We start from the raw sequence: 25,721 nt of genomic DNA, 5'->3' as shown, positions 1-25,721 counted from the left end.
TAAGGCATATGTTGTGGATGACAGGAAGTGGCTACGAATGAATGACTTGACAAGTCTAGCATATGATATTCATATCTAACCCTTATATTTTGGCATTGAATATCACAAGAAAAGAAAAAACTCTGCTTGGAATTGCAACCAAGTCCAACAAAGGTGCTGGCCTGTTGTGACACTCTTAGAAAACCTTCAACAAATATAAGGCTACAAGATAGGTTAGGGCATGCATAACAATATCAGTCGGTCATAGGAATAAAACTGCAGCAGTGTTAAAACTGTGGTTTCTAAATTGCAATAGTGGATCTTTTTCCTCTTCATTTTTGAGCATTTCTCTCGGTTGTAAAGCTTGCACCTAATCAGATTTTATGTGTTACCATGTCAGTCTAATTTGCCTATGAACCTCTGAGTCAGTCGTGCTGGTTAATGTCATTTTAACTATTAGCAATGAGACTATTTTTTGAATCAGTTTTCAAATTCACCTCACGGGGCTGGCTCACAATAATGTTAGCATTTTTTCATCACCTGACTATTGATCAGTAAGACAAGTTCGACTATCACAACAAGTCTGTGGCAATCACATTTTGTGTAGTATTGATTGTTTCTATGATTGTGAAATTAGTGGTTTTAAAATTGGGATAAAGTTGGGTAAATCCCCACTGAAGGCCAAGATACAGAAGCATGTCTGGCCTACCACACCTAAATCATCACCTAAATCTTTTGAAATGGATGTGTTTTATCTTCTCAATCTCATTTTTCTAGAGATTATGAAAGGCATTTAAATCCATAGCATCTTTCTGAGGCATGGCATTCTGGTCTCAGCAGAGATACTCAGACCGGGAACTGTCACTCTTGAAGGTCATCTGGGAGTCAATACTTGACCGAGAGCACAGCAACAGTCGCTCCGACTCGTGGGTGGGCCTCCTTGCCCATAGCTCTGTCGGGTGAGGGTTCATGGTCCTTTGCTTCATGTTGATGGTCTCGAACTTGACATAGCTCTCCTTCTCCAGTTCCTCTTCATCCGGAGTAGCCTCGCTCACCTTGCAGTAGAGGGCCAGGATCTTGTAGAGCAGTAGGCCGATGAGTGGCATTACCAAGGCGCAGGCAATGCCACTGATGATGATAAAAAATTGGTTCTGTCCTCCCTCCTCCTCATTGTCCAACGTGTAGAAGTCAATGCAAGGGTCTTTTGCGGCAGCACTACCCTTGGCCACGAGGCAAACCGAGTATCTCATACCAGGTGAGAGCTCCTCCAGCAGAATTTTGCCACTGCCTGCAGTAGTCGCAACTGTTCTTTTGTAGTCATCCTCGCCATCTTCCCCGTACGGTGTATAAACAACAGTGAGGGGAGAGTTCTTCGATAGCCCCTCTGCCGTCCAAACTAAAACTGCACTGTCAGATGTTTCCTCCACAATCTCCAAGTCTTTGACCAAGTTTGACGCATCGCTTTTCTTACTGTTTTCATCGGACACAAACTTCCGTCCACCTCCACCTTGTTGGATCTTCGCAGGTTTAAGCGAACCCCTTTGAACACCAGAAGTCGTTTTTGACTTGGTTAAGACCGCAACTGCGGTTGTCTGGACCATGGGCACAGCCGAGGTCGAGACTGTCAAGTCTCTTTCCGGATTGTACATCCAGTCTGGACTTGTCGATCCTGTCCCGGCGCTAGGCATCGACGTAGAGATGGTGGTGCTCATGGTGCCAGCCACTGAAAGGGATATGGTGGCTTCTGCTGCACCCGCGTCATTCTTGGCTTTGCAAATGTAGTCCCCGGCATCTTTGTGTAGGATCCCATGTACGCTCATGATGGACCATTGGATGCCGTCCCCTGGTGACTCTTGTACTGTAGAGCCAAACAAGACATGTGAATATGAAGACTATGAAATTGATTTGTTTGTTTTATCTACAAGGCATAAAGCACAAGATCATTCATACATCTATTTTCTGTATTGCTTTTCCTGCTCAGCGGCGCTGAGGCCTAGAGACCCTTTTCCATTGTACTGTTTCTGCCCCGAAACAGCCTGGTCCCGCCCTGAGTGGTTTCTTTTCAGTTGCACGTTTTCGAGGCGTTTATAAGGCAAGGCAAGGCAAGGCAAGGCAAGGCAAGGCAAGGCAAGGCAAGGCAAGGCAAGTTTATTTGTATAGCAGATTTCAACAACAAGGTAGTTCAAAGTGCTTTACACAAAACATGAAAGGCATCAAAGAAAAAACATTAGAAGCATGAGGGAGCTGTTTCTCAGAACCTCTGCCAAATTGGTTGTGGGACACAGCCCGAGGAGGGCCATGACTTCACTGTCATCTGATTTGCTGTGCCATATATGCTTTGGCGAGCTTCTGTGCAATTGATGGGCCATAATTTGCGACATCCCCACATTGTGCAACTGTGATTCACATTATGAATCACCGCAAGTGTCTGAGACTTGGCCATTCATGAAATTTTGTGGCAGATCCTCGCACAGTAAGAGTGTGCAGTGAAGGCTTGTTTAGTTGATCCCACCACAGTTGATTGGTGCTTTTGTTGTCATAGAGGTGCCATGCATATAATTAACAGTTGGACGTGCATTGAAAAAATTGAGAAAGCAAAATGAAGTTTACCTGTAAAGACTGTAATGGATTTTAGGTTAATCCTGAAATTTAACTCAAAAGCCCAAAATTCCCAAGTTCTTGAGAATCGTATAGAGGTAGGCAAACATTTACACCAACACTGAGTAGTACCTGAACCCATAGTGCCAGACACATATACCACTACAGTATTAGTGACCCCCCCCCCCCCCCCCCCCCGAAATGTAGCTTCATACCTGCGTTGTTGACTAGTGATCCATCAGACCGAGCCCAATTGAGGCTTGGTGTCGGGAACCCTGTTGCATCACACCGCAGGAGAACATTACTACCAAGCGGAGACGTGATCTTCGTCGCAGACGTCATGACTGAGGGCTTGACACAATTGTCAAGTTCGGCGCGCTGAAAGAGGACGCCAGATAGGTTCTCGGGTGCACTGCAGGTCAGGAACAGGTCCATGAGAACCACGGGTGTGACTGACATTTTGGATATCTCGATCAACTTGGAGAGCTTGCAGTCACAGAACCAGGGGTTGTCTTGGAGGCCTGGAAATAGGAATCAGGTGAATCAGGTTTTCGGGTGTACATATGTAGTTCAGACAAACAGCAGGTTAATTTTCACGACATGTTGGGTTGTTGCTCGACTTCGTTTACTTTTCGTCATTTTCTTGTGGGCTATTTTCCAACCTTCATTGAGCCCAGGAACATAGTATTTCACATTTGAAATACGCAAGGCACACCCTCAAATAAATACAGTACTTCGCTTGCCTAGGGGAAGAAAGATACATTTTCGAAAGTAAATAATTCTTTGACCAGATTTTCTGAAATTGGCTCGTTTACTGTGGCACATTGGATGATCTCTCGTGACAGTGGTTTGCAATCACTGTTCTCGCCTCATACAATTAGTGTAATCACAACAAGCTACTGTGCAAGCACCTGTTGTACACAATAAGAAAACATGTACCCAGTGGATATCAAATCCCTTTAACCAGATTAGCTGTCCTAACATTGTCAGCCAGTGCAGTGCATGTAATCTGGGCCTGGCCTTTATTCAGTGTCACTCACCAGCCATGTCAATAGATTACAGCGTTTCCATGTTAAACTGAAGGAGAATTGGCAATTGGATCTACTGTATTGGCATTATTAATGCTGCTGTTTTAGATTCCTCAGTAAAAACAAATGAGGCATATTTTACCTGTAAAACCTGCCTATGCCATGTAACACAGTTGAATGAACTGAATTACAGCAAGCAGTATGTTCCAAGAAGCCAGTTCGATCAAACACCATAGGGGTGCATAAAATGCAGCCTTCAGTTGTTACAGGCTATGAACTACATCATGTTGGTATTGTTTCACGTTCCTGATAAAAATGCAAAGGTATGCAGAAAACAAAAAATTCAGAACAGTCAATATCTGAAAGAATCCCACATTCATATGCTTGGATGTTTTTCAATCAGGACGATGAATATGAGTGGAATTACTAAAGAAATGAAGCATACAGTCTTGTAAATATTCTTGACTTACTTAGATTAAATTAACCGTGGACAATAAGCTTGAACTGTGCAGCCACTTAATTTGAATTTGCTACATTGATCGTGCCTTGGCACTCATAGGTTTGGGTAATTAGAATTTGGCTATTTTAGTACCAGGTTGATGGAACCAACTGGCTGATGTACTTAGGACTGACCTGTTCGGTCATGACATGATCCTTGGTACTCACCCAGCACCACCTTTTGGGAGGTGTTCGCTGTGACCGGCTTGCCGTTAAATGGTGGCCAGATATCCATGAGGTCCGAGGGCAGGGTGGCTAATTTGTTGCTGGATAGATCCAAGTATGTAATCTTCACCAGGTAGGGAATGGCCTCAGCAGGAAGGCTGGTGAGCCTGTTGTTGTGCAGGTCCAAGGTCCTCAACAAGGGCGTCTCCTTGAGGGACTCCCAGGGGAACATAGAGATCATGTTGCCATCCAGTCTCAGCTCATGCAGGAGTTTGAGGTTGTAGAAACTGCCCGTGTCCACTGAAGTGATAGAATTGTATGTGATCCACAGGTAACGGAGCTCCGTCAGGTAGTAAAATGCTTCTGTCGGCACTCGGCGGACAGCAGTCTTCTCCACCCGGAGTTTGACGGTGTCCACTGGGACGTTTACGGGGATGTCGGACATATCAGGGTCATTGCAGAGCACAGTCCTGTGAATAGAATTGTAATTGTCAATATCTGGTTGCAATCTGAAGAGTATGCGCACTCTGCAATGAAGTAGAAGTACAAATACTTGTCTAAATACACCTATTCTAAAAAGTAAATTCAAACAGTACAGACTCTGAACTGTACTACTGATTTGTGAAAACTTGCAAATGTTAAGAGAAGTTACCTGGTTCCAGTTCCATCGCTACGTCCATGGAAAACACAAGTGCACTGCGCCGGACAGAAGGGACGAGCTGTGTTAAAGCAGCATATCAACATCAACATCCGGAGGATTTGACGCATGATTTCACCAAGAGGATGCCAAACAGTCACTTGGTGGAGGGGTCGGGAAAAAAGACATCAGCTTTCATTACAAGTTCTGAGGATCCTTTCCAAAATGTACATGGAAATTAAAGAAAGCGCGTTCAAATTCCATAAGCGTCGGCTGCCTGGTGATAGACTTACACTACAGGTCACCTGTGAGTTGCTAATCGCACTCCCCGTCTGCCTGACAGGGATTAGCTGAGGATTTCTTTGGGTTGTAAGGGTCACGCAAGCTTGAAGCAGGCCATGTAATCGCTAATCGGCACTTCCAGAAAGGGTTCCCCTTATGTGATTCCCACGAGGCCTTTGCAGATCCCCACTTTAGTCTTTTATTGGCTGTGTGGTACCACATTACAAGAAATATACCTAATTCTGAGTTTGCTGTATGCTTTTAAAGTTCAATAAGTGGCCAAAACGATTGTAGAGTTTTCCTCTAAAATTGCACCAATGTTTTCTTTTGGGAGGGTTGTAAAGGCCTCATCACACTGCACTTATTTTTTTCTGGTGTGCACTGTGGTGGAGTGCATGAGAACAACAGTCATCTGGTGAAAGCTCGCCATTTTTTGGAAACGCTTGCGTCACACCCTACTAAGAAGTAACAGGGATACTTTCCCCATTAGTTCATCAATCATTCTTTCTATCTGTACTGGATGCGCTTGTAGTCGTCACTGTGTTGCCTCCCTTGAACGGAACATTTTTCCATTCAAGGTCGTGTCACTGTGTGCCGTGCGCCCCACAGGGACAAAACAACCCCGGTGGCACATACGTACATAATAAATTGACTTGTTGACAGTGTGCATTGCTAAGTGCCCCAGGTTTAGAGAGTTTGATTTAGGGCTTCGGGGGGATAGTAGAGCGTGGCAAAATACGTAAACATTTACAGTCCTGCCAAAATGGCAACAACAAACATTCTCAATATACCGTGTTGGCCCGAATATAAGACGGTGTTTTTTGCATTGAAATAAGACTGAAAAAGTGGGGGTCGTCTTGCATTCGGGGTCTAGACATTATACCCATTCACAATGCTAGATGGCGCCAGACATCTTCAAAGGGAATGCTGAACTTAACTCCCCAGGTCAAAGTGAACCCCTGTCACAAAGATGAAAAACAATAATAGCGGTGAGAAAGAAAATAATAATAATAATAAGAGAGAAGAAGAAAATAAGAGAAGAGATAACATTTCAAAAACCAGAAGCCATTAGTTTACAAATGTGATTGCGCTTTAGTTTATATATTGAAGATATGTTCAGATATTAAGATCTGACAGACATTTTTTGCATAATGTGAATGAGGTAAAATAACATGCTTTTGCTCTCGAATACATTGTTATAGTCATTTGTTTCAGATGTATTGTAATTATTTTCTGTATAAAAATTTAATTTGGTGTTCAAAAAGTCTTTTGTCCAAAAAAAAAAGAGGGGGTCGGTTTATAATCAGGGTCGTCTTACATTCGGGCCAATATAGTACTTTCTCAAGATCCGCTGTATCGTATTGAATCGACTCGTACGGGGACATGTCTCTTTGCTTTAAATATTTAAAAGAATAAGGTTGGTTTTTGGAGGACAGCGTCAGGATTGGTGTGTTTTGGGTTGGGGGGTTATGGCTGGATTAGGGTGCTATAACATTATTTATGTTGGGTTTTTTTGGCAGTATGGCTTTGGGTTTGTTATTAGGCTTTGGATCTGCATAACCCTTACTGTGACATATTACTTTCTTGCAGACGAATTAAAAATCCATCGTTCTTGAAATGTGGAAAGTATAGTTTTCAGTTTTTCTACAAATGCACCTGCTTTAAACTGACATGACTCGATAAACAACCAAATTGTAAACGTAACACCTTGTCCATGTGCCAGGTGTGTGCAAACGTTCTGTCTGGCAACAGAGTGCCAAGTGTAATTTTGGATGTAATTTATGGCCTGACTGGCCCCATCCCTCACAAGAGGCCAAAGTCAAACAGCTTCTTGATAAATAATCCTTGACATGGACTCACTTGACAGCACCAAGCAGTAAAAATGTATATTAGCCCTTCCAGACACGACACCAGCAAAACTCTCTGGTGCCCACTGAAAAGATGACAAAGGTTTCCCCGATCAACACAAAATTGGGTAGACATATCACTGGATGAATAAAAAGGGTCAAAGACTCAATGCCTGAAATTGAATAGGAATTGGACATTTGGGATTTGAAGCAGACCTTTTAAATGCGTTTCCAGGCCTCATACTTTGACAAACTCTAATAAGGGAATTTACCCAAACGAGCCTTGAATGAAAGCAGGAGTCTGAGATCAATGGACCATGCTAATTGGTGGAGTTTTTTTTACCCATAGCGTCTTATATGGATGGTGTTTAGCGTGAAATTTTCCGATCATTTTGAGCATTCCCACAAAGTAAAATACCATTGCAACTCTTCAAAGCCAGTATTTAATGGTTATATTTGCACAAAGCCTTCTGGATTTGCAATTTAAGAGAGACCATAGAAACATCGAATGACAAACAATTTTAAAAGGCCCATTCACCAACACCATCACTTCAAGTACACAAGTGAATTTTATTTACTTACGCGAGCAAATTTGATCATACAGGTCAAATAAGTCACTTCAAGCTGTTGGCACATGGATGTATAGAAAACAAACCCCCCACCCTCCCCCCATTGTTTTCATGTAAAGCCTGCTACGAAGCATTGGTAGTGAAAGTACAAAAAGACAAATACAAGGAGAAAGCCAATAAGAGAAAGAGTGAGCGCGGGGTCATTACAGAGTAAGCAATGTCAATACAATTATTACGCTTTAAGACGACGTTTCCTCATCACAAACTAAATCACAACTCAAACGACTACGTCTCTATATCAGTAGCATGAAGCATCATTATTTGGAAGGTTGTAATACTGCACATTGAAACAAAAGGGTTAGTCAGTCAAGACAGGCAAAAAGTGTCAAAATTAATAGTAAAAAGATGTGAGATGAAGTTAATTTTTTGAGTCAATCCGAGTACAATAATTTGTCCATGCCACAGATAACATCTAAAGTCACAGTCTTTACTAACAGTACAGTTTTCCAACTCAGAGCACAGACAATAGTCGAATAAGCGTACGAAACACTGACAATATTGTTTTTTTCACCAACAAATTCAATGTCAGGCATTTTCTCCCCGATCCATCAGTGTTTATGGTCAAGAACACTTAAAGGAGACATATTATGGAAAGTTTGATCTTTGGAGTATCTGCTCACCCACTAATTGTGAAATTAATCAATGGTTTACATTTGGTCTGCTGAGTAAAATTTGCCTGCAAGTGAGCCTTTCCAAATGTTGCCAGATTATGACCTAACAGCACGGAAAATTGGCAACTAGGTTGGCTGCCATTTTTTGAGAGCGGGCCAGAGTCCATCCTCCAGACCACAGGGAATGATGTCAAAGCCAAAAGGTAAGTAGAGCTACAGCATTAGTTAACATGGTCATCAACATTGGATTATAATAATGAGCCCTCACTTTTTTTTTTTCCCACCCATGACCCGGCCCTCTCAAAACCGAGTCAGAGTGTGACAAGTTGATGTCAAGTGTGCTGTAAGCCCTTGTGGATTTTAACCAAAGAATGCTAGAAAGCATTTCTGAAGATATCTAGGAACTGATTTAAATTGTGACAAAAAATGTCTCCTTTAAGAGAACCCATATTCTTATTCTCCTACAAATTGCAATGCTTGATCACACATTGGAATGCATTGATACAATATCACTATACACAGTGCAGAGTCTGCAGAGAAAAAACCCACTAAATGTATTCAAACAACAAAATTATCAGTCATAATCATAACAGTGTCTTATGGGAGCATGTGCTTTTAGTGCCAATGGAATCATTCACAGTCCAGAGATACTATATGATCCCTTTCTTGCAAATTTAATCCTGTTAATATATATCGATCCAAAAATAATTTCCCCGTTCAACAGGCTTGGCACACCTAGCAAGTCATTGAGATTTTGGTATTCATTGTTATTTTTTTTTCTTAAAATATAAAGTACCTAGTGTATTGTGATTTGTGGTTTTAATCCCTGGCAAATATTTTATTGTATGATTTTATTTATTTTTTTAAACAGGAGACATCAGTCATTCACATACAGTACATCGATATCACACGTTAGATGAGAAATGTGCTTGAGAACCTTTTTGAAGCCCCTCTTGACCTCCCTGTGAGGCAAAAAAAGAAATTGTCACCCTAAAACTCCAAGAAATACCATTACGCTCCTGTTACATTTCAGGTCAAATTGATCAATTTAATTTTTTTTTAAAATTGCGTACATTTAAAAAAAAAAAAAAGAGAGCGAAAGAGAGAGAGCGGAAGAGAGAGAGAGAGAGAGAGAGAGAGAGAGAGAGAGAGAGAGAGAGAGAGAGAGAGAGAGAGAGAGAGAGAGAGAGAGAGAGAGAGAGAGAGAGAGAGAGAGAAAGAGAAAGAGAAAGAGAAAGAGAAAGAGAGAGAGAAAGAGTGAGAGAAAGGGAGAGATTTTTTAATCAATTTGAAAATTTTTCAATTTATAGTTTACTGGTTAAATATGCATACTGACCTGTTTAAAATTAGTCACATTTCACAGAAACATTTTTGGTGTTCTAAAGAGACAAACGTCACAATATTGTTCTTTTCTTTCTACTTTCTCTAATAGTGTTCAATGTATGGTATATTAAACCCCTATTTAACATTTTTAATGCTTAAATACGTACCAGGTCGAATTGACTCGAGAGTATATGTAACAGGAGGGTCACGAGCAAAAAAGAAAATAGGCTTAGCAAATTATTTTACAAGAAAAAGCATGAAACATAATAAAAAAAGAAAATCTACCTCTAGCGCTACTCACTTTTCCACAATCGACACTACATTACTACGCGATGCAAAACGAGTGGTCTTATTTCCCAACAACTGATAGAATGATAACAAAAACATTCACGAGAGAGGTAAAGGGGCTTCTTTTTTGTAAGCTGTAATGTTGTTTGCAGCTGAGGCCGACCTCCGCCCAAACCACATTGTCATGTGACGCACCAGTGACATTGGCAATGGCGAGGAAAAACCAAGTGATGACCCCCTCGCCTCAACTTGGCTTTTTATGTGTAAGCGTTGAGCCGTTCCTTGGAGCGAGTGGAGTGGATGTCGTGAAGCTCCTGCTCCTCCTTGGACTTGATGTCCTCGTACTTTTGCATTCGGCATGCGTCTTTCACGTAGGCCCAGTTGGCAGACAGCACCATCAAGTAGTGGATCTAGAAATGAAAAATGGTAATGAGAGAACGCCCATGATTTCAGGAGGGGGAAGCAGCACTATGTCTTCCAATTAACTGGGAGAAGAAGTGTAACACAAGTACACACGCACACACATTGATAAAATACTTTGCAGAAAGATTTATCCTTATGTGTATGGTGTATTAATAGTATTTTTTCTTTACGATCATGATTAGAAAAACGAAAAGACTGGTACACGCTTACCAACGTCATTATAGTTGTTAAGAAAAACGAACAAAATGACGAAAAGTAAAAATGAGAAAACATTTTCATCAAAGATAAATAAAAAATAGTCTTAAAAAAATAACAAAACATATTTTAAGTTCATAAAACTATAAGTATTGCAAAATTGTCCTTGGCTTTTGTCTTTGTCAGTTCATTTCAAACATGAACACACAAAAGAACATTTTGGGAATTGTAGTTGACATGCACACCACAAAAAAACTCCATACTGCGTATTTAAATAAAATAATCTAAAATGAATACAAAATAAAAGAAATAAAAATGAAATGTTGAAACTTGTATAGCGCACTTCGAAGACTATCCAGCAGGCAGCAGCATGATGCCGGCTGTATTCTTGGGTCTCGTTTCCACAGCAACGCAGCAGAGTGAATTATTGAACTGCAGTGACTGTCATCTAACAGTCTATTAACATACAGACCATTTCCTCATTTAGTGAATTGCTTTTGTTTGGCGACCCAGCAAATAAACTCGACATCGTTGAGTTTTATGTGATTAACTGGGTTTCCGCTGAAATAGCTTGATTGTACATTAAATCTTTTAAATATTTTACATTGATAGTGTTTTTTTTAGTAATAATAAGCAAGCAATAATAATTATTAGCAATAATTACATACAAAATAAATTATAAAATAATAATAAAATAAAAAAATAATTAGTAATACCTAAAAAACAAATTTTTTCACTGGGAAATTGGATTTCACCAACATCATAAAAAATTTCTCCTTCCGATAAAATAGCACCTCCGAAATTACTGTCCATAGTGGGTGCCTTTGCAACCATCACGTCTGCTTTCTTCTCAGTGTCTCCATGACAACACCATCACGTGCCAGGCCTCTCTCCAAAAAAAACGGAAGGGAGGGAGGCAGACAAACGGCGTCGTTTCACAGTTTCACTGCGCAAAAATGCCTTCTTGCAAATAAATGGTGGTCTGCTGCCTTAAAATGCCCACTAGCCACCAAAAAGAGATTTGCTCCTTCGTTACTTTAATTACACACATACTGTAGATAGATAGATAGATAGATAGATAGATAGATAGATAGATAGATAGATAGATAGATAGATAGATAGATAGATAGATAGATAGATAGATAGATAGATAGATAGATAGATAGATAGATAGATAGATAGATAGATAGATAGATAGATAGATAGATAGATAGATAGATAGATAGATAGATAGCTCTGACTGTGTGGGAACGACATAGTGCTATAGTTATTTGCACGTCTGCCTTGCAGTCAAGCGGTTCCGCGTTTGGATCTCTTGAGGGGAGTTTGGATTGTATCCCAGTACTTGCAGTCAAGCGGTTCTGGGTTTGAATCTCCTGAGGGGAGTTTGGATCATATCCCAGTGCTTGTGCGGGTTTTCTCTCTCAACTCTGGCTTACTCCCCCATTACAGAAATAAGTATGTTAGATTCACCGAAGACAAAATTTTCCATAGGTGTGACTTGTTGTTTGCTGATCAGTCAAGATGTACCCTGCTTCTCTTTCCAAAAGTCTGCTGTGACCCAAAAATGTGCCAAACCTCAACCGGGTCAACCTCGAGCGCTACACAATAAAATTGGATGGCTGAATGGATGCGCATTCTTGGTGGTAGAGTGACGTCTCACCATAGCAATGACGGCGGCTCCTGCTCCAGCAAGGGCGCAGATGAACAGGTGGAATGTCATGTCCAGCTGTAGGGAAAAACAATCCACACGTCACAGTGCACACGCTGTCATGGATTTCTTCGTCTAGTGTGTTGCTTTACTTTTTGTTTAAAGCTGTGAAGGAAAGCACGAAAATGAAATCATGTTCCTCTATAATCATGTTTGAATAAGAGTCTACATTTTAATTGACATGACATAAACAGAAGAGGAGGTCATACTATTCTTGGTGCACAACAGCATCAGTGTAACATGATAATGTTTACAGTTGTGATTCTAAAGCTACCTAATAATGATCTTTTTTGTTATATTTTTGGAAGATATTTTTTGGGCTACTACCAAAAACATGAGTTTCTTTAGTAACCTGCTGCCTTCAAATTATGCAACGATCCATCAAGCTCACCTCATTGGATTCGCACATCTTGTAGAACATCTCGGATCCAGCACAAACTGTCTTTGCTTCGTTAATAGCCACGATACCTGCAATGTAATTGGAATACATTCCTAAATCAAATGAAATTAAATAGCGACAGGTTAACTACCTTGCAGCGAATGAGCAACAGTACAAATTCCTGAGGACTTTAACTAAATGAGCCATTTAACACTTGGGCCATCCCTACCATATTGACGCGGGTCCAGGCAGAGTGTGGTACCCTCCAGCACGGTGGCATTTTGGCAAATGTTCCAGATGTTGAAGTAGATAAATACGGGCAGGGAGGTAAACGCTGTCACCCCCAGCCAGGCCAGCATGAAGATGTATGTCAGCATGATGAACTGAAACGACACGACAGCTTTATGCTATAAAAGTATGGAAATATTAAGGAATAATTTCCCACACGGGATCAAGTATCTAGGCATATAAATAGTATTTGCGCAAAAAAATATTCTTAGTAATATTAGTGCAATGGGACAAATTTGATGTCAGCACCAACTCTGATATCTTAAAAGAAAAAAAAAAATCTAGCTGGACAATGAGCACAAGTCCTGAGGACTTCCTCCACCTCCCATGCAGAGAGCTGCAGATTGGCAAACTAATTTCACAGCTGGTGTAATCTTGTTACGTTCCGGCTTCTTGAGATGACATTTTTCATTTTTGTCACGTCCTGGTAATTAAATGATTTGGGCTGCAATGAAATTATAGAGGCGGAATGCATTTAACACCAACGCAATGTTATGTTGTTTGTTTTTATCTTGATCTGGCAGAGAAGCTGTAAACTTGATCCAGTTAGTCATTCACGAACGCAAATCTGTACATTTCTTTTTAGATCAAAAGTGCTTTTAACTGATGTCTTAGAAATAATCAATTAAAATTTTTTTAATCACATTAAGTGATTGGTTCGTTGATGTGAAAATAAAATATAAAACAACAGAATAAACAATTTCACAGATACATTTAAAAAATTGTACTTTTTTAATGTATTTTTTCTGATTTCATTGCTAGCCATAATTGCATTAATTAGAAGTGATGAAAAATAATAATTAAAATGTATTATTGTTTTGTTATCCCAAAAAGCAAACTGACCTATTTTACACATCCTTATTTGGGTTTATAAGGCCAAACCTACCCAAGCACTGACGCAGCGTCCACATGTTGTGATCTTGAAATCTCCGTAGAGGTCTTTGATGGCCCCGCTGGTGAAGAAGCCCTCCACCATCAGGAGGATGCCATAGACAAAGAAAGCCGAAGCTACACCGTAGATCACGTATTTGATTATGTCAATCCTGGAAATAAATGCATGAAAAAAGTTACAGTACCTATACTTAAAGTTAGAAAAAAATGGCCCTAACTCCCGTTTCACAGAGGAAAGGAAAAATGTTTAAAAACTTCAAATATACCTTAATAAAGCTTAATAAGACCAAATAATGCTTCAGTAGCCAATTGCTGCAAGGCAGAATTCATAAGGCCTGATCATCACTGGACCATCGGCCAATGATTAGCTTGTCGACTACATACACTGGGATGTTTGAAGTGACAAATGAAGAGCTGATGGTCGAGTTTCAAATTCCAAATTCAACCAAAGCTTTCCATCTCTGAAGATGTTTCCTTTTTAAGAAAGACAGATGGCAATAATGGGTCCTCTATTTATTCAAGTGAAAAAAAAAGGTATTTTTAGGAAAGTGCCGGATCAATAATTTATTTTTTCTTTAGGAAGGTGCATCATGAATAATTCCTTCTCTTATGGGAAAACTTTGTTTTGTTTTAAAGAAAGTGTTTCATCAGCAGTTTATCTTCCTTTTTAGTGCAACAATGACAAATCTTTTTAGGAAAATTCCCTTCTTTAGGGAAACTGTAACACAGGCCTGTCACTGTCAAATATATTTTCAATGAATTACGGAATAATTATTCCATGGATTAATTTGATTTGAATGTAAGTTTATTGTCAAACAGTTGCTTCGTAACCAATTACTGTTGTTCATTTGGTAATCCCCGAAAGCATATTGCACGCCATAATGTCCGTTAGCCATAGATAGAGCTGCATTATGTTTTTAAATTTTGACTGTACAAAACGGTTTCCCTTTCTGTTCTATAGCTAATATGTTCCAAAGGTGATGCTTTTTGTACTCACATGGTGAAGACGTCCAGAGTGTCCACAGGGCTGCGCACGACCTGAAAATAATTTTGCAGGATGGTGACGGTTCCGGAAAGTGCCTCGTGGCCGCACCCGCAAAACAGAGCCACCCCGGCGTACAGCAAGATGGTGGCAATGAGTGACGGGTAAGGGATCCCGCCAAGGCATTTGATGCAGCACTCCAGGCACCCTGGGCACACCCAAAAATTAAACAGGGTCAGTCAACGAGGACTAAAAGAACAGTTGATGCTTTGGCTTAACCCTGACAGTAGAACACGATTTGGCCATTTCCCAATTTTAAAGCCCTGTCGGCGGGCACCCATGCACAACAGAAAAAAATCCATCAAGTGGATGGGAAAAGTAGGCCACAGTTCATTTTGGGGTTGATATATGAGTGCTGACAAGTGTATTCTCCTACTATCAAGAGTATTTAAAGCCATTGAGCAGCCAAGCTCCGATTTTCTCCCGCATCTTGGCTTTGTGCTTTCAATTTGTGTTATTCTTTAAGACGCACAGACCGGCCTGACATTTTGACTGCTTGAGATTTACATTGCGACCTTTCGTGCCATTTCTTCTACACTAAGGCTTTCCTGGAGTAATTATAAAAAGTATAATTAGCCTCTGACACCGGTTTTGCCAAGCTCCATGAAACCCTGAACAGGAAGTTGGACATTTTAGTTGAAAGCTGCTATTTGCTCAGGGCTGCAGAGAATGTTCATGTTTTTAAGACCAGGTTCAAGACCCACCTTTTTAATCTGGCTTTTATTTACACAATATGTATTGTCTTATTCAGGATATTTTATTCTGTTTTTATTCTATTTTTATTCGTGCAACTGTATTATTTATACTTTGGTCTATTTTACTTGCATCTAATCTCTGATTTTATTTACCTGCCATTTTTAACTCAGTTTGTTCTACTATTTTTACCTATTTTAATATTTTAATTCTCTACTGTTCCTCTGCACCCTTGGAAGGTTTGGTCCATGGCTGCGGGGCACTGTCGTTTTTACTAGCCCTTTGGTGGTGTTTCCACTCTCGGTTGTGTGCCCTGTATCAGTGTACTGTGGCTGTGGTCTGGTCGACTCCTGCTGCAGACGGCCCTAGTGCTTCTTCACTTGGCTTTTCTGTGCTCAGACATATGCCAAGTGCCATATGAAATATGTAAAGTGTGTCAGTGTGAGTGTGGTAGTGGGGCGTATGCGGGATGTTGATGGCGTGGGTGGGTGGGACATAGTATTTAACTAAGTAAAGCACTTTGTGTTGCATTTTATTGTCTGAAAAGTGCTCTACAAATATTGATTGATTGATTGATTGATTGATTGATTGATTGATTGATAATTTGGGGTGAAAGTTCAAGGTTTGTACTTTGTAGGATGTGCTCGCAACAAGGTGCCAAAGTGTAATAATTACTTAAACAAAATGTTTTTAAAAAACGAGTATCCTAAACAGTTCACTGATGCTAAATTGCCAAGTTTTTTGTTGTTGCTTTTTTTGTGATTTGTGGGTGATGGAGTATGACGATCAATTTCAAAAAAAATTTGAAGGTCATCAATTGTCTGGAGACTGTGATTTTAAAAAATTACAATTTAAATATGACATCGTTATCCAAACAATATCAATCACATGAACCTAAAATTTCTGTAATTAGCATTCCAGGCCAGTAGTTGCTCACTTTGTCAAGAAACAGGTACGCACCAAAGATTCCCGATATACTAACCATTCATCACAGCATATTGCTATACCCCAATATCATCTCTGTGTTGTTATTTGACATAAGATTAGCTTTAAAGTTCCCCTAATTCAAAATACTACAAAGCTTTCAGGTTGTCAGAATAAACAAGTGGTTTCCTTTTATTGGGGGCCGGGTTTATTTCCTGTGTGAAACGTTATTTGCTCTTGGGGTCTATTTTCAACGCGCTGTAATGAATTAACAAACTTATCTATCAACTCCGGATGTTTCTCTAGCGGGATCGATACATGGAATACGAATGTCCCAGATTCTCACTTTTTGAAAGATTCCCGCATTGTCAATCAAGGATTCCTGTTCTCAGAGTTTTCTTTAATAAAGTCGTCTTTGTCCTTATCCCATTCCTCCACTTTTTTCCTCAGCCCATCGCTCCTAATTCTGCTGTGAGTATGAGGGGAATATCAAGTAGCCGCTGTTGGCCCAGCTCCAGGTTGGCCTGGATTATCGGCTTGCACGCCTACTGTACTGAAGCGCCTCTGTTGTTGGACCGCTCTATATGTACGGGATGCGTCTTTCTTGGTCGCATTATTTTGAGACTTTTCTCCAGGAAAAATCTTTTGCTTTGCAATAACCTCACAGATACAGCTTCTATTCAAAGTTACAACCAGAAAGCATGCCATATCTATGTTGGACTAGCGTGTGTTCTTAATTTCCATCAGGGATCATAAAATTAAAAAGCACAGTAGATTTCACAACCACACAAGTCAATTTATTGTTATTTCAATCAATAATTCTCTCATTAAGAGACACTAATAGAGATGAGGTCGACTTCGACCATTGGTCGTCAGTCCCAAGTTCGTTGCTCGATTATCCAGTTAGTTGATTAATTAGTCAATTAGTCAGTGAGTTTGTCCGTTTGTCAATTAGTTATGTTAGTTGGCCAGCTTGTCCGTTAATTGACTCGTTAGCTAAGGTAGATAGTTAATCAAATAGACAAATACCTCGTTAGTTAGTAAATTAGTCTATTTGTTGAGAAGACAGTCAATTAAGCTGATTTTTGCTAGTTGGTCACTTCTGTTAGCTTGTCAAGTAGTCATAGCATGTTACTCGGTTATTAGTCTCTTTGTTGGAGTTAATCATTTTGTCAGTAAGTAATTCAATCGATGATTGATGATTGCATCGGCAGTCACCTAGTTAGTTAGTGAAGTCGGTTCGCTATTTAATTAGCTACAGGTAGAACAAAAACAATAAATAAGCATTATAACTAAAAGAGAAAGTTTGCTGAATGTGTATCTAAGATTGTTTGGCATATACATTTATCATTCCAATTTGAATTATCAGTAATTTAATTCTTTAAGAATATTTAATCAGCAAGCACAATTATTTACTAAATAATTAGAAAATGCACTTAAAAAGGAATAAATACAATACAAAATGGAGAAAACATCTGGGTTAGTGCAAGAAATATTACAGGTTTATGGATAATCTAAATGTGCAGCCAAATTTAGGAATGAAACCCCTGTGCTATATTAAGACCAACCCTAGGCTATAGCAGCGTTAAAATGAGGAATGTTTGCAGTTAAACTATGTGGCAAGAAGACATAAGGTGGAACACTGTACAAGTTGAAGGTTTCGGGCACAGCGATTTACCGCCAGAAACGGGCCGATGAATGACCTTCTAGCATGGGCCAGAAAACGCCCAATAACACTTTATGTCACACTGTCATGAGTTTACGAGCTCACTGAGAGTTTAAAGCTTCTCATTGCATTAAAGTGTTGTCAAAAATCGATAGCTACGGTCAAATGTCACGTCGTCAACAATCCACTGACTTTCTACAGCTGTGCTGATGCAGAGGCATAAAATGGCGAGCGGAGGGGCCTCTTCTGGAAACTGAATCTAAAAACTCAGAGAGCACTGCTGAGTGTAAAACATCCCCCATTTATGAGTGATGCTGAGAATGACGTTACCTTAAGGAGAGGAGAAAGAACTCAGCTCCTTAATTACGTAGCTGAGGAGGAATGCTATTTGAGAGGAGGGATGGAGGCGTTGTTATCACTGTTTATGACTGATTCGACTTGTTCTTTAAGTCTGTAAATGTCGTCACCATTCAGACCATATTCAACCGCTACAGGAAAAGCTAGTAAAGGAAGGAAGGAAGGAAGGAAGGAAGGAAGGAAGGAAGGAAGGAAGGAAGGAAGGAAGGAAGGAAGGAAGGAAGGAAGGAAGGAAGGAAGGAAGGAAGGAAGGAAGGAAGGAAGGAAGGAATTTTTGGGTGAAAAATGTGGAATTGTGGGAAAATTGAATGTACTTATGTCAAATGTAGCGTAGCAGTACAGTGACTAATTTCCCAAAATGGTGGAATATAAAATAATAATATTGATAATAATGAAAACACAATAATATGTGTGAATGCTGGAATAATTCTCAAAATGAAATGAAACCTTTGATTTACAGTACAGTACATACATGTACAGTACATGTGTGAACCAAATTTTAATCATTAAATCAATAAATGCATACATATCCAACTGTGACTTTTGGCTACCGTTACATGGCGACAAAACCAAACATAACACGGCACAACACGCCTGTCAAACAAACGGATTTGCACTAATACGGAGAGAGGATGAGCCCCTCCCAAGAGCCCGCCCACCTCCCACTTCTCCATCTGTCAGTGTCATGTCCAACAGGCAAAAGGGACACTCGCACGCACACACACACACACACACACACACACACACACACACACACACACACACACACACACACACACACACACACACACACACACACACACACACGCACACACACACTTATCCAATCAGCGTTATTGTGAGTGTTAAGTTTATTCTCAGATAAAGCTGTGCGGTAAATTGCATCCTGCGAAGGAAACTTGAGATACGTAATTGAGGTTAATTAATGAATCATTCTTCGACATTATTGATGAAAGACATCTTCGACTGCTCACATAGAAACTAATGGATATAAACATGTAAATGTTTATACTTAACAGAAAACAAGTTTGTAACATACTTGGGAAATTAAATCCTGTCAAGTCAATCCCGTCTGCCGCAGTGTAAAAACAAATCATAAAAAGTGTCATAAAATAACATCCATCACTTTTTACAAGCCAGATAACAAAAGTGAGTACACCTGACTTTTGTTCCCTGGAGTCCTATTTTTGTGCGCAAGTCTAGCGTAAAGCACAGGGTAACTGTGCGCCCCAGTGGAGTTTCCATTCTTGAGGTATTTTGCCAGACTTTGCACAGGTAGAATTGTGTGTAACGGGGCATTTGGACCTTTGTGCAACATTGTGAGATGGAAGTAGTCTTTTCTTGGCCAATCCTCACAGCATTCCTCATTTTAATATGAGGTTGGTCCGAGCGCAGTATCTCAAGTACTTTGAGCTTGACATTGCGGAATCAGACATAGGGTCTGTGCCCGTCTACCAAATTCACAAACATGTTGAACTTGAACTTGACTAACCCTGACATAAAAAAGATGATGCAACTTTGCAAAATGCAGAATACTTTCAGTGACCAAATTGCTGGTTGAGTCGGCAGAGATGCAACTCCATGTGCCAGAATGCCCAGACAGGTGCAATAAAACCCCAAACAGTAAGTAAACTAGACACTTTCGCGAGCACAAAAATGAATTACCACGATATAGTACTACCATCCGTGGTATTATTGATTGCTCCTATCTGTTTTCATTGGTAAAGGGGGGCTGGAGGGGAGGGGGCAAGGCCATGTCCTGCACTCAATTAAGTATCATTCATTCCCATTGATTGTGATGCACTGAATTGAACTCTATTCTTCACATTTAGCCTTTACCAGTAGATCCTGGAGTGAACTCTGACAAAACATATTAATAAATAAACTCAGCAGTCACGCTGAGATTCCTCCATTGCTCACAGGAAGACGAGAAAGAGAAATGAAAAGGAAATGAAAAAGCGACCAAGGCTGTGCGGTGCTTTTATGCCCCGAGGGGGGCCGTGCTACGCGACTAATGTGTCTCACTCACTTTATTGTCCCACTGAATTTGTTGACGTACACTAAGTGGGTCACGGCTCTCAAGGCCTCGGCGCAGATTTGGCGCTGCCGTTGTCATGGCGACCATAGTGGTTGATTAAACATGCGAGGAGGAAGAGAAAGAGGAGGTGGTAGCTGAAAAACACGGTTGCCTCGGGGGGGAAGGGGCATGCATGTTAACTATAGGCAAGCACAGGGAAGACGCCCCACTTCTTTTTAGTTTGATAGCACTATCGTGTCTCCAGCTACTAAAAGGTGATAGTCGCTGGATACACAATGCACATTAAAGCGAGTAAATTAAATGCCCTAACTTGGAATTGTACCTTGGCTTTAGTTCATTTTTTGGTCCATTTTGCTTGGTAGCCAAAGCCCTTGGTAACGTGAGTCAAAATGTACACTGGATTTGTGCAATCTCTTGCCGCTCAGCAGCAAAGAGTGCTCATGGTACTGAGGAACTTACAAAAAAAAAGTCCAAGTCACTGAAGTTATTGTTTCCTATTATGTATTAATATTACATATTTTTATTACTCATATTAGCTGATGGACTTGTTGGACTTAAGTGTTTGGGATCTTTCGGCCTTGGCGGAGGTGTGCGCTCTGGTCGACTGCAAGGTGGATGATGTAATTAAATATGAATGATGAACAGAAGGGCAAATGGAGTCTTGCGGAGAATATTCCTGGCTCGGCACACACCTCCTGGTGTTTGATTCTCACTTTTTCCTTTTGGCTGGAAAATATTCAACGTCGCCTCAAACACTGTCATACCTCATCCTACTTATTTTCAAATTACCCTCACTGTCCTGTGATCAGTGAATCGCAATCAGCTCACTATGTGCTTACGTCGAGCTGTGTGCGTGCATGTGTGTATGTTTTGTGGTGCAAAGCAGTGACATGTTTCCTTGGCAGCTGAGTAGGCAAAATGTCCACTTGCTGATTGTGACTCATCAACTCCAATTGGTAACTCACAGGAATGCAAGAACTACTAGATTGCCGATAATTTCAATTGAAATAAGTACGTATGTTCATTCGTGTTCTGTTTTGCATACTTGATCATTATTTTTGTTATACGGATGGACAGGCAGACAGATGTCTAATCATCCATCCATCCAACCTCATTTGACATTTTGTTTAAAATGACTTGTCTAAAAGCAGGTTGAAGCAATTCTGCTTATCTAGTCCCGTCCCGATTTCAACCAAGGATTTCACTGCCAGACACACAATCTACGTACAATATACGAGTCACAGTTGCAGGCATCCCGGGCACCGTCCCCAGCAACAGGCGGCACTTGCACTGACCAATCAAAGCTACTGATCGTCTCCCACACTGGCCTCCTGTAGCTTGACCATTTTCTTATTGAGTTCAGACATCTCAAGACGGAGCGTTGCCATCTGGCCTCTGGGCTCTCAGTCCTCAGGTTGCTTTGCATGGCTGGACTTGTTCCTTTCATCTCACTTTACAGGAGCAACCTCATGAGGGTCATTGTCGAGTGGAGATAGTCTGGTCGATTGCACTAAAGACCCAGCGTAGGAGAGCCATAGCTTATGATACAGTTGGGGATGTGCCTGTTCCTGCCGCTAGGAGATCTGCTCCCAGTGCGCCCTTAACACTACAACTCCCTCTTATTTATGTATTACACGCTCACCAATTCAACATTCCACAATATTGTTTCGGTAGCCACTGGTAAAGTGTCGCTCCTATTTATTTGCAGGTGGTCAAATATCAACGCTGTTCTGAGCCCAAGGTTATTTTGTCTCAGTCCGAATAGATTTGGTACGTTAGGTAGCATGTCAACTGTGTCCCCAGTTTGGCTTTTCATTTTTCCTCTTCAATACAGAACTTCTGTGCCATTTGTTTTCATAGTCACAGATAGAAAAAGACTGATTTCGACTGTTACACATTCACAAACATTTTCAATCACCATTGACATACTCAGTAGTGTTTCAAAAACAATATTATTTTCCATATAGATTTTGACTCTGCTACCTGTTTTGTTGCTTCTGCATCTGCACTGCATTACAGTGACGTAGATAAGTTTGTCCAATGTCTAATGATTGTCCTGTATTTTTTAACGTTGGTGTTTAACTCCTGCTGTTGAAGTAGATTATGGACGGTTTTCTTTCCATATTTATGAAGTTGTTAAAATGATCTTCCAAGTAGTATCCACATTTGTCTCAATTTGCATCTTTCTCCAGTTCATTCATCGCTTTGATCAGCACTGCTTTGGTGTTTTCTGGGTATGATCCATTCAACTTTATGTAGATTTTGCAATTCGTTGTCCAAGTGCTTTGTATTTTTCCTTGCTTTTTCAGTTGGCGAGCTCTCTATGTCATGTTGGCGTTTTGTTTGTTGAGATTTTTGTTGCTGTAGACATTCGATCCGCTTTGATTTTTTTTCCCTGTTTTAGTAGCACAACTTTGTAAATCTCAGTATTACCACAGGATTTTTGCTCACCCTACCTCCAGTTGCCCCTCTCTTGGGCAGGAGTCAGCAAAAATCCACAAGCCTGAACTGAACCGTTATTCGGTTCGATACTTCCCTCTCTCTAAACTATGTTGACTCGTCTGTTCGTTTTCAAGTGAGTTTTGCTAGTTTAGGAATTTGTTCAAACAATCACTGCTTCTTTCATTCACTCATGTATTGATTTCTTCGTGTGTGCATTATTTCACTCTGTTGAGTTTGATAATTACTTCGTTTTTGTCAGATCAATGTTCATTCACTCCCTTGTTAGTTAGTTAGTTAGTTAGTTAGTTAGTTAGTTAGTTAGTTAGTTAGTTAGTTAGTTTGTTTGTTTGTTTGTTTGTTGAGCAATTAGTCAGTAAGTCAGTCAGTCAGTTAGTTAGTTAGTTAGTTAAGGTTAAGGTTAAGGTTAAGGTTAAGGTTAAGGTTAAGGTTCGGTTAGTTAGTTAGTTAGTTAGTTAGTTAGTTAGTTAGTTAGTTAGTTAGTTAGTTAGTTAGTTAGTTAGTTAGTTAGTTAGGCTGAAGCAGTCGTACTTGCCATCTGCTACTCAAGCAATGTAAATGACCTCTGAAAACAAATCTGCTGAAGAACAGTAACCAAGTAATTTTTATTACTTCCCATCATTGCTTGTGAACATAAAATCATCAGCACTACAGATCAAGACTACACTACAAGAACTGTAAAAAAAAAAGTGATGTGTTGCAACCACAAAAAAGAATCGACGTGACTTGTAGAAGTGCACGAGCAGCTTGCATGGATGCTTCTTTTGGGCCAATGAGCATTTGTGTTGGAGGCAAAGCCTTTGCTGAATAGCAGTGCGAGTCCTTCGACGTGCACTTAAGAATCATGACAAGCCAGAGCACCGAGTCGCACTTTCTTCTCCTTGCCTACCAGGGTCTTTAAGAAAATCCTGAAGATGCCCATTATATGGTGGTTGTATGACTTTGCACTTCTAGAGTATTCTGGTTATATTATTTGTCTTTCTCTTTCCACCTTCTGATGAGATGTCATATGAGAAGGTGGTGTGTGACGATAATTACTGTTGGCCAGCTCCATCCCAACGATTCATATTTTCCATCTAAGAGGAGAATGATGGTTCTAGTGATACCAACTTGTACCACAGAACCTGTCACAAGTCACTAAAAAAATGGGCTTTATGGGAGAGGACTCTATCATGGATTCACACCCAGTGCCATTTCATTACATCATTATTTGACAATCATCAACAAAACATCATATAAAAAGATCATTATTAGCGCCGTCCCTCTGTCGAAGTTACCTGTTTTAGATTGGCGCTTATTTGGGCAAACTCCAAAGTAGGATTATGTCAAACTACAAGGCAGACAATAGGTGATGCACTTTCAGCTGTATATTGAAAATGACTAAACCCAAACATAGGAGATGAGACAGAGATGAGTAAACTGAAACTGATGGTGAGATGCTCACACACGCACCAACCCTACGTCACTTACTAGGCCACGCCTCTTAAATGCACACTTATAACACATAAAGATGCCAGTGTGTAGTTTATGAACAGTGTGTTTGTTACAGTGTGTTTTATAATGTGATACAGTGCTGTTATATGATATTTTCCCGTCATATGATATTTCATTTTTGGGGGGTGGGTCTGGAACTGATCAATGACATTTTAATGTATTTCAGTGGGGAAAATTTATTTGACATGAGTACTTTGCGTTGCAAGGTTGTTCACGGTATGAATCAAACGTAAAACATCGCTGCATACATTTAATATATCGTAAGCATTAGTGGCAGTCTGCTGGATTAAAGTGTAGAGGCTTGGCCATACATACATGGAAGCCTCATCAAGCAAACAAAGGCAGTTCAGCGCAAACCCCAAAACCCATGCACCCCCACCCGCTTGGTTCACACCCCTCCAACAACCCAAACACAACATACGCAGGCGTGCACACTCCAGTCGAGTGCTCCCACTCAATGCACAAAAGAAGTGCGTTAACAGCTGCTCTTCCATTGACAGCTTGTACAAAAGTCGACATATTTATGATAAACATAGAGTCACGACTCACCCTTCTGGGTCTGCCCCTCGTCCATGTCTTCTTCCATCGTGTTTGTTTGTTTGTTATGTTTTGTAGCAACAAAGAAGAAGGTTCTTTGTGTTTCAGGGTCTTGAGGCTGTTTATGTCAAACGGTTTAGTCCACAAAATGCTGTCCTATTAGTGGTGGCGGTTCCAGGGAATACTGTCAGCTCTCTGTCAAGCATCCGTCTTTGTGGTGCTGTCCATTGCACGCTGCCGAGACAAGTGCTGAAAAGCCCTCCTTGGTCTCTAGTGGAGGAGGAGATGGAGGGGGGGGGGGGTAGTGAGGGAGGAGGAGGGGGCTGTGTGGAGCAAAGGGTGATCTCAAAAGCGCATGTGTGGTGGGGGAAGGGGGTGGGCGAGTGCTCGGCAAGGCAGGTGAAATGCGCTGGGAACGCTGTGAGGATCGTCTAGACGAGACCCATGCATGAAAAGAAGAACCCCCGACCCCACCCAAAATGTTCCAACCCCACCACCCCAACCGAGCAACTAGCTCCACTGCATTAATGCACCAACCCCCCCTTTTTTCTGGGGGGGGTTGAACATCTGATTTCCAAATGGGATTCTGCCTAATCGTATTAGTCGTACACATTCTATTGTACAGGCGGTGGTGACGCGTCGCCACATTGTGATCCTGTCCATGCAGGCGCCCCCCCCCCTCCCATAATTCCCTGTCCTAATTCTCGCACACATTTTATATACTTTCGTCACTACCAG

At 40.7% G+C, this 25,721-nt stretch overlaps 2 protein-coding genes across 3 annotated transcripts; both read right to left on the bottom strand.

Annotated features, from left to right (window-relative positions):
- Positions 1–812: 812 nt before the first annotated feature.
- lrit3a (info leucine-rich repeat, immunoglobulin-like and transmembrane domains 3a) lies at positions 813–5,315 on the bottom strand. 2 transcript variants are annotated; one of them, XM_085905908.1, is made up of 4 exons: positions 4,921–5,315; positions 4,314–4,738; positions 2,793–3,098; positions 813–1,837 (listed from the first exon to the last, which is right to left on the bottom strand). In XM_085905908.1, exons 1-4 carry the CDS (start codon positions 5,034–5,036, stop codon positions 813–815), a joined length of 1,872 nt encoding a protein of 623 aa, XP_085762034.1. In that variant the 5' UTR covers positions 5,037–5,315. The 2 variants fall into 2 exon arrangements, with proteins under 2 accessions (XP_085762034.1, XP_085762033.1); XM_085905907.1 differs by having other exon boundaries at positions 4,272–4,738; positions 4,921–5,036.
- A 3,078-nt stretch (positions 5,316–8,393) lies between these two features.
- gpm6aa (glycoprotein M6Aa) lies at positions 8,394–25,032 on the bottom strand. The gene is made up of 8 exons (XM_085906696.1): positions 24,996–25,032; positions 14,770–14,962; positions 13,768–13,924; positions 12,823–12,976; positions 12,606–12,682; positions 12,167–12,232; positions 10,081–10,295; positions 8,394–9,236 (listed from the first exon to the last, which is right to left on the bottom strand). Exons 1-7 carry the CDS (start codon positions 25,030–25,032, stop codon positions 10,143–10,145), a joined length of 837 nt encoding a protein of 278 aa, XP_085762822.1. The 3' UTR covers positions 8,394–9,236; positions 10,081–10,142.
- Positions 25,033–25,721: the final 689 nt, after the last annotated feature.

Source organism: Syngnathus leptorhynchus, chromosome 2, assembly GCF_054491065.1.
Source record: "Syngnathus leptorhynchus isolate UIUO chromosome 2, UIUO_Slep, whole genome shotgun sequence".
Lineage (NCBI taxonomy): Eukaryota > Metazoa > Chordata > Actinopteri > Syngnathiformes > Syngnathidae > Syngnathus > Syngnathus leptorhynchus.
The sequence above is the reverse complement of the archived record's forward strand: the minus strand, read 5'-3'. Positions and strand labels throughout refer to the sequence as shown.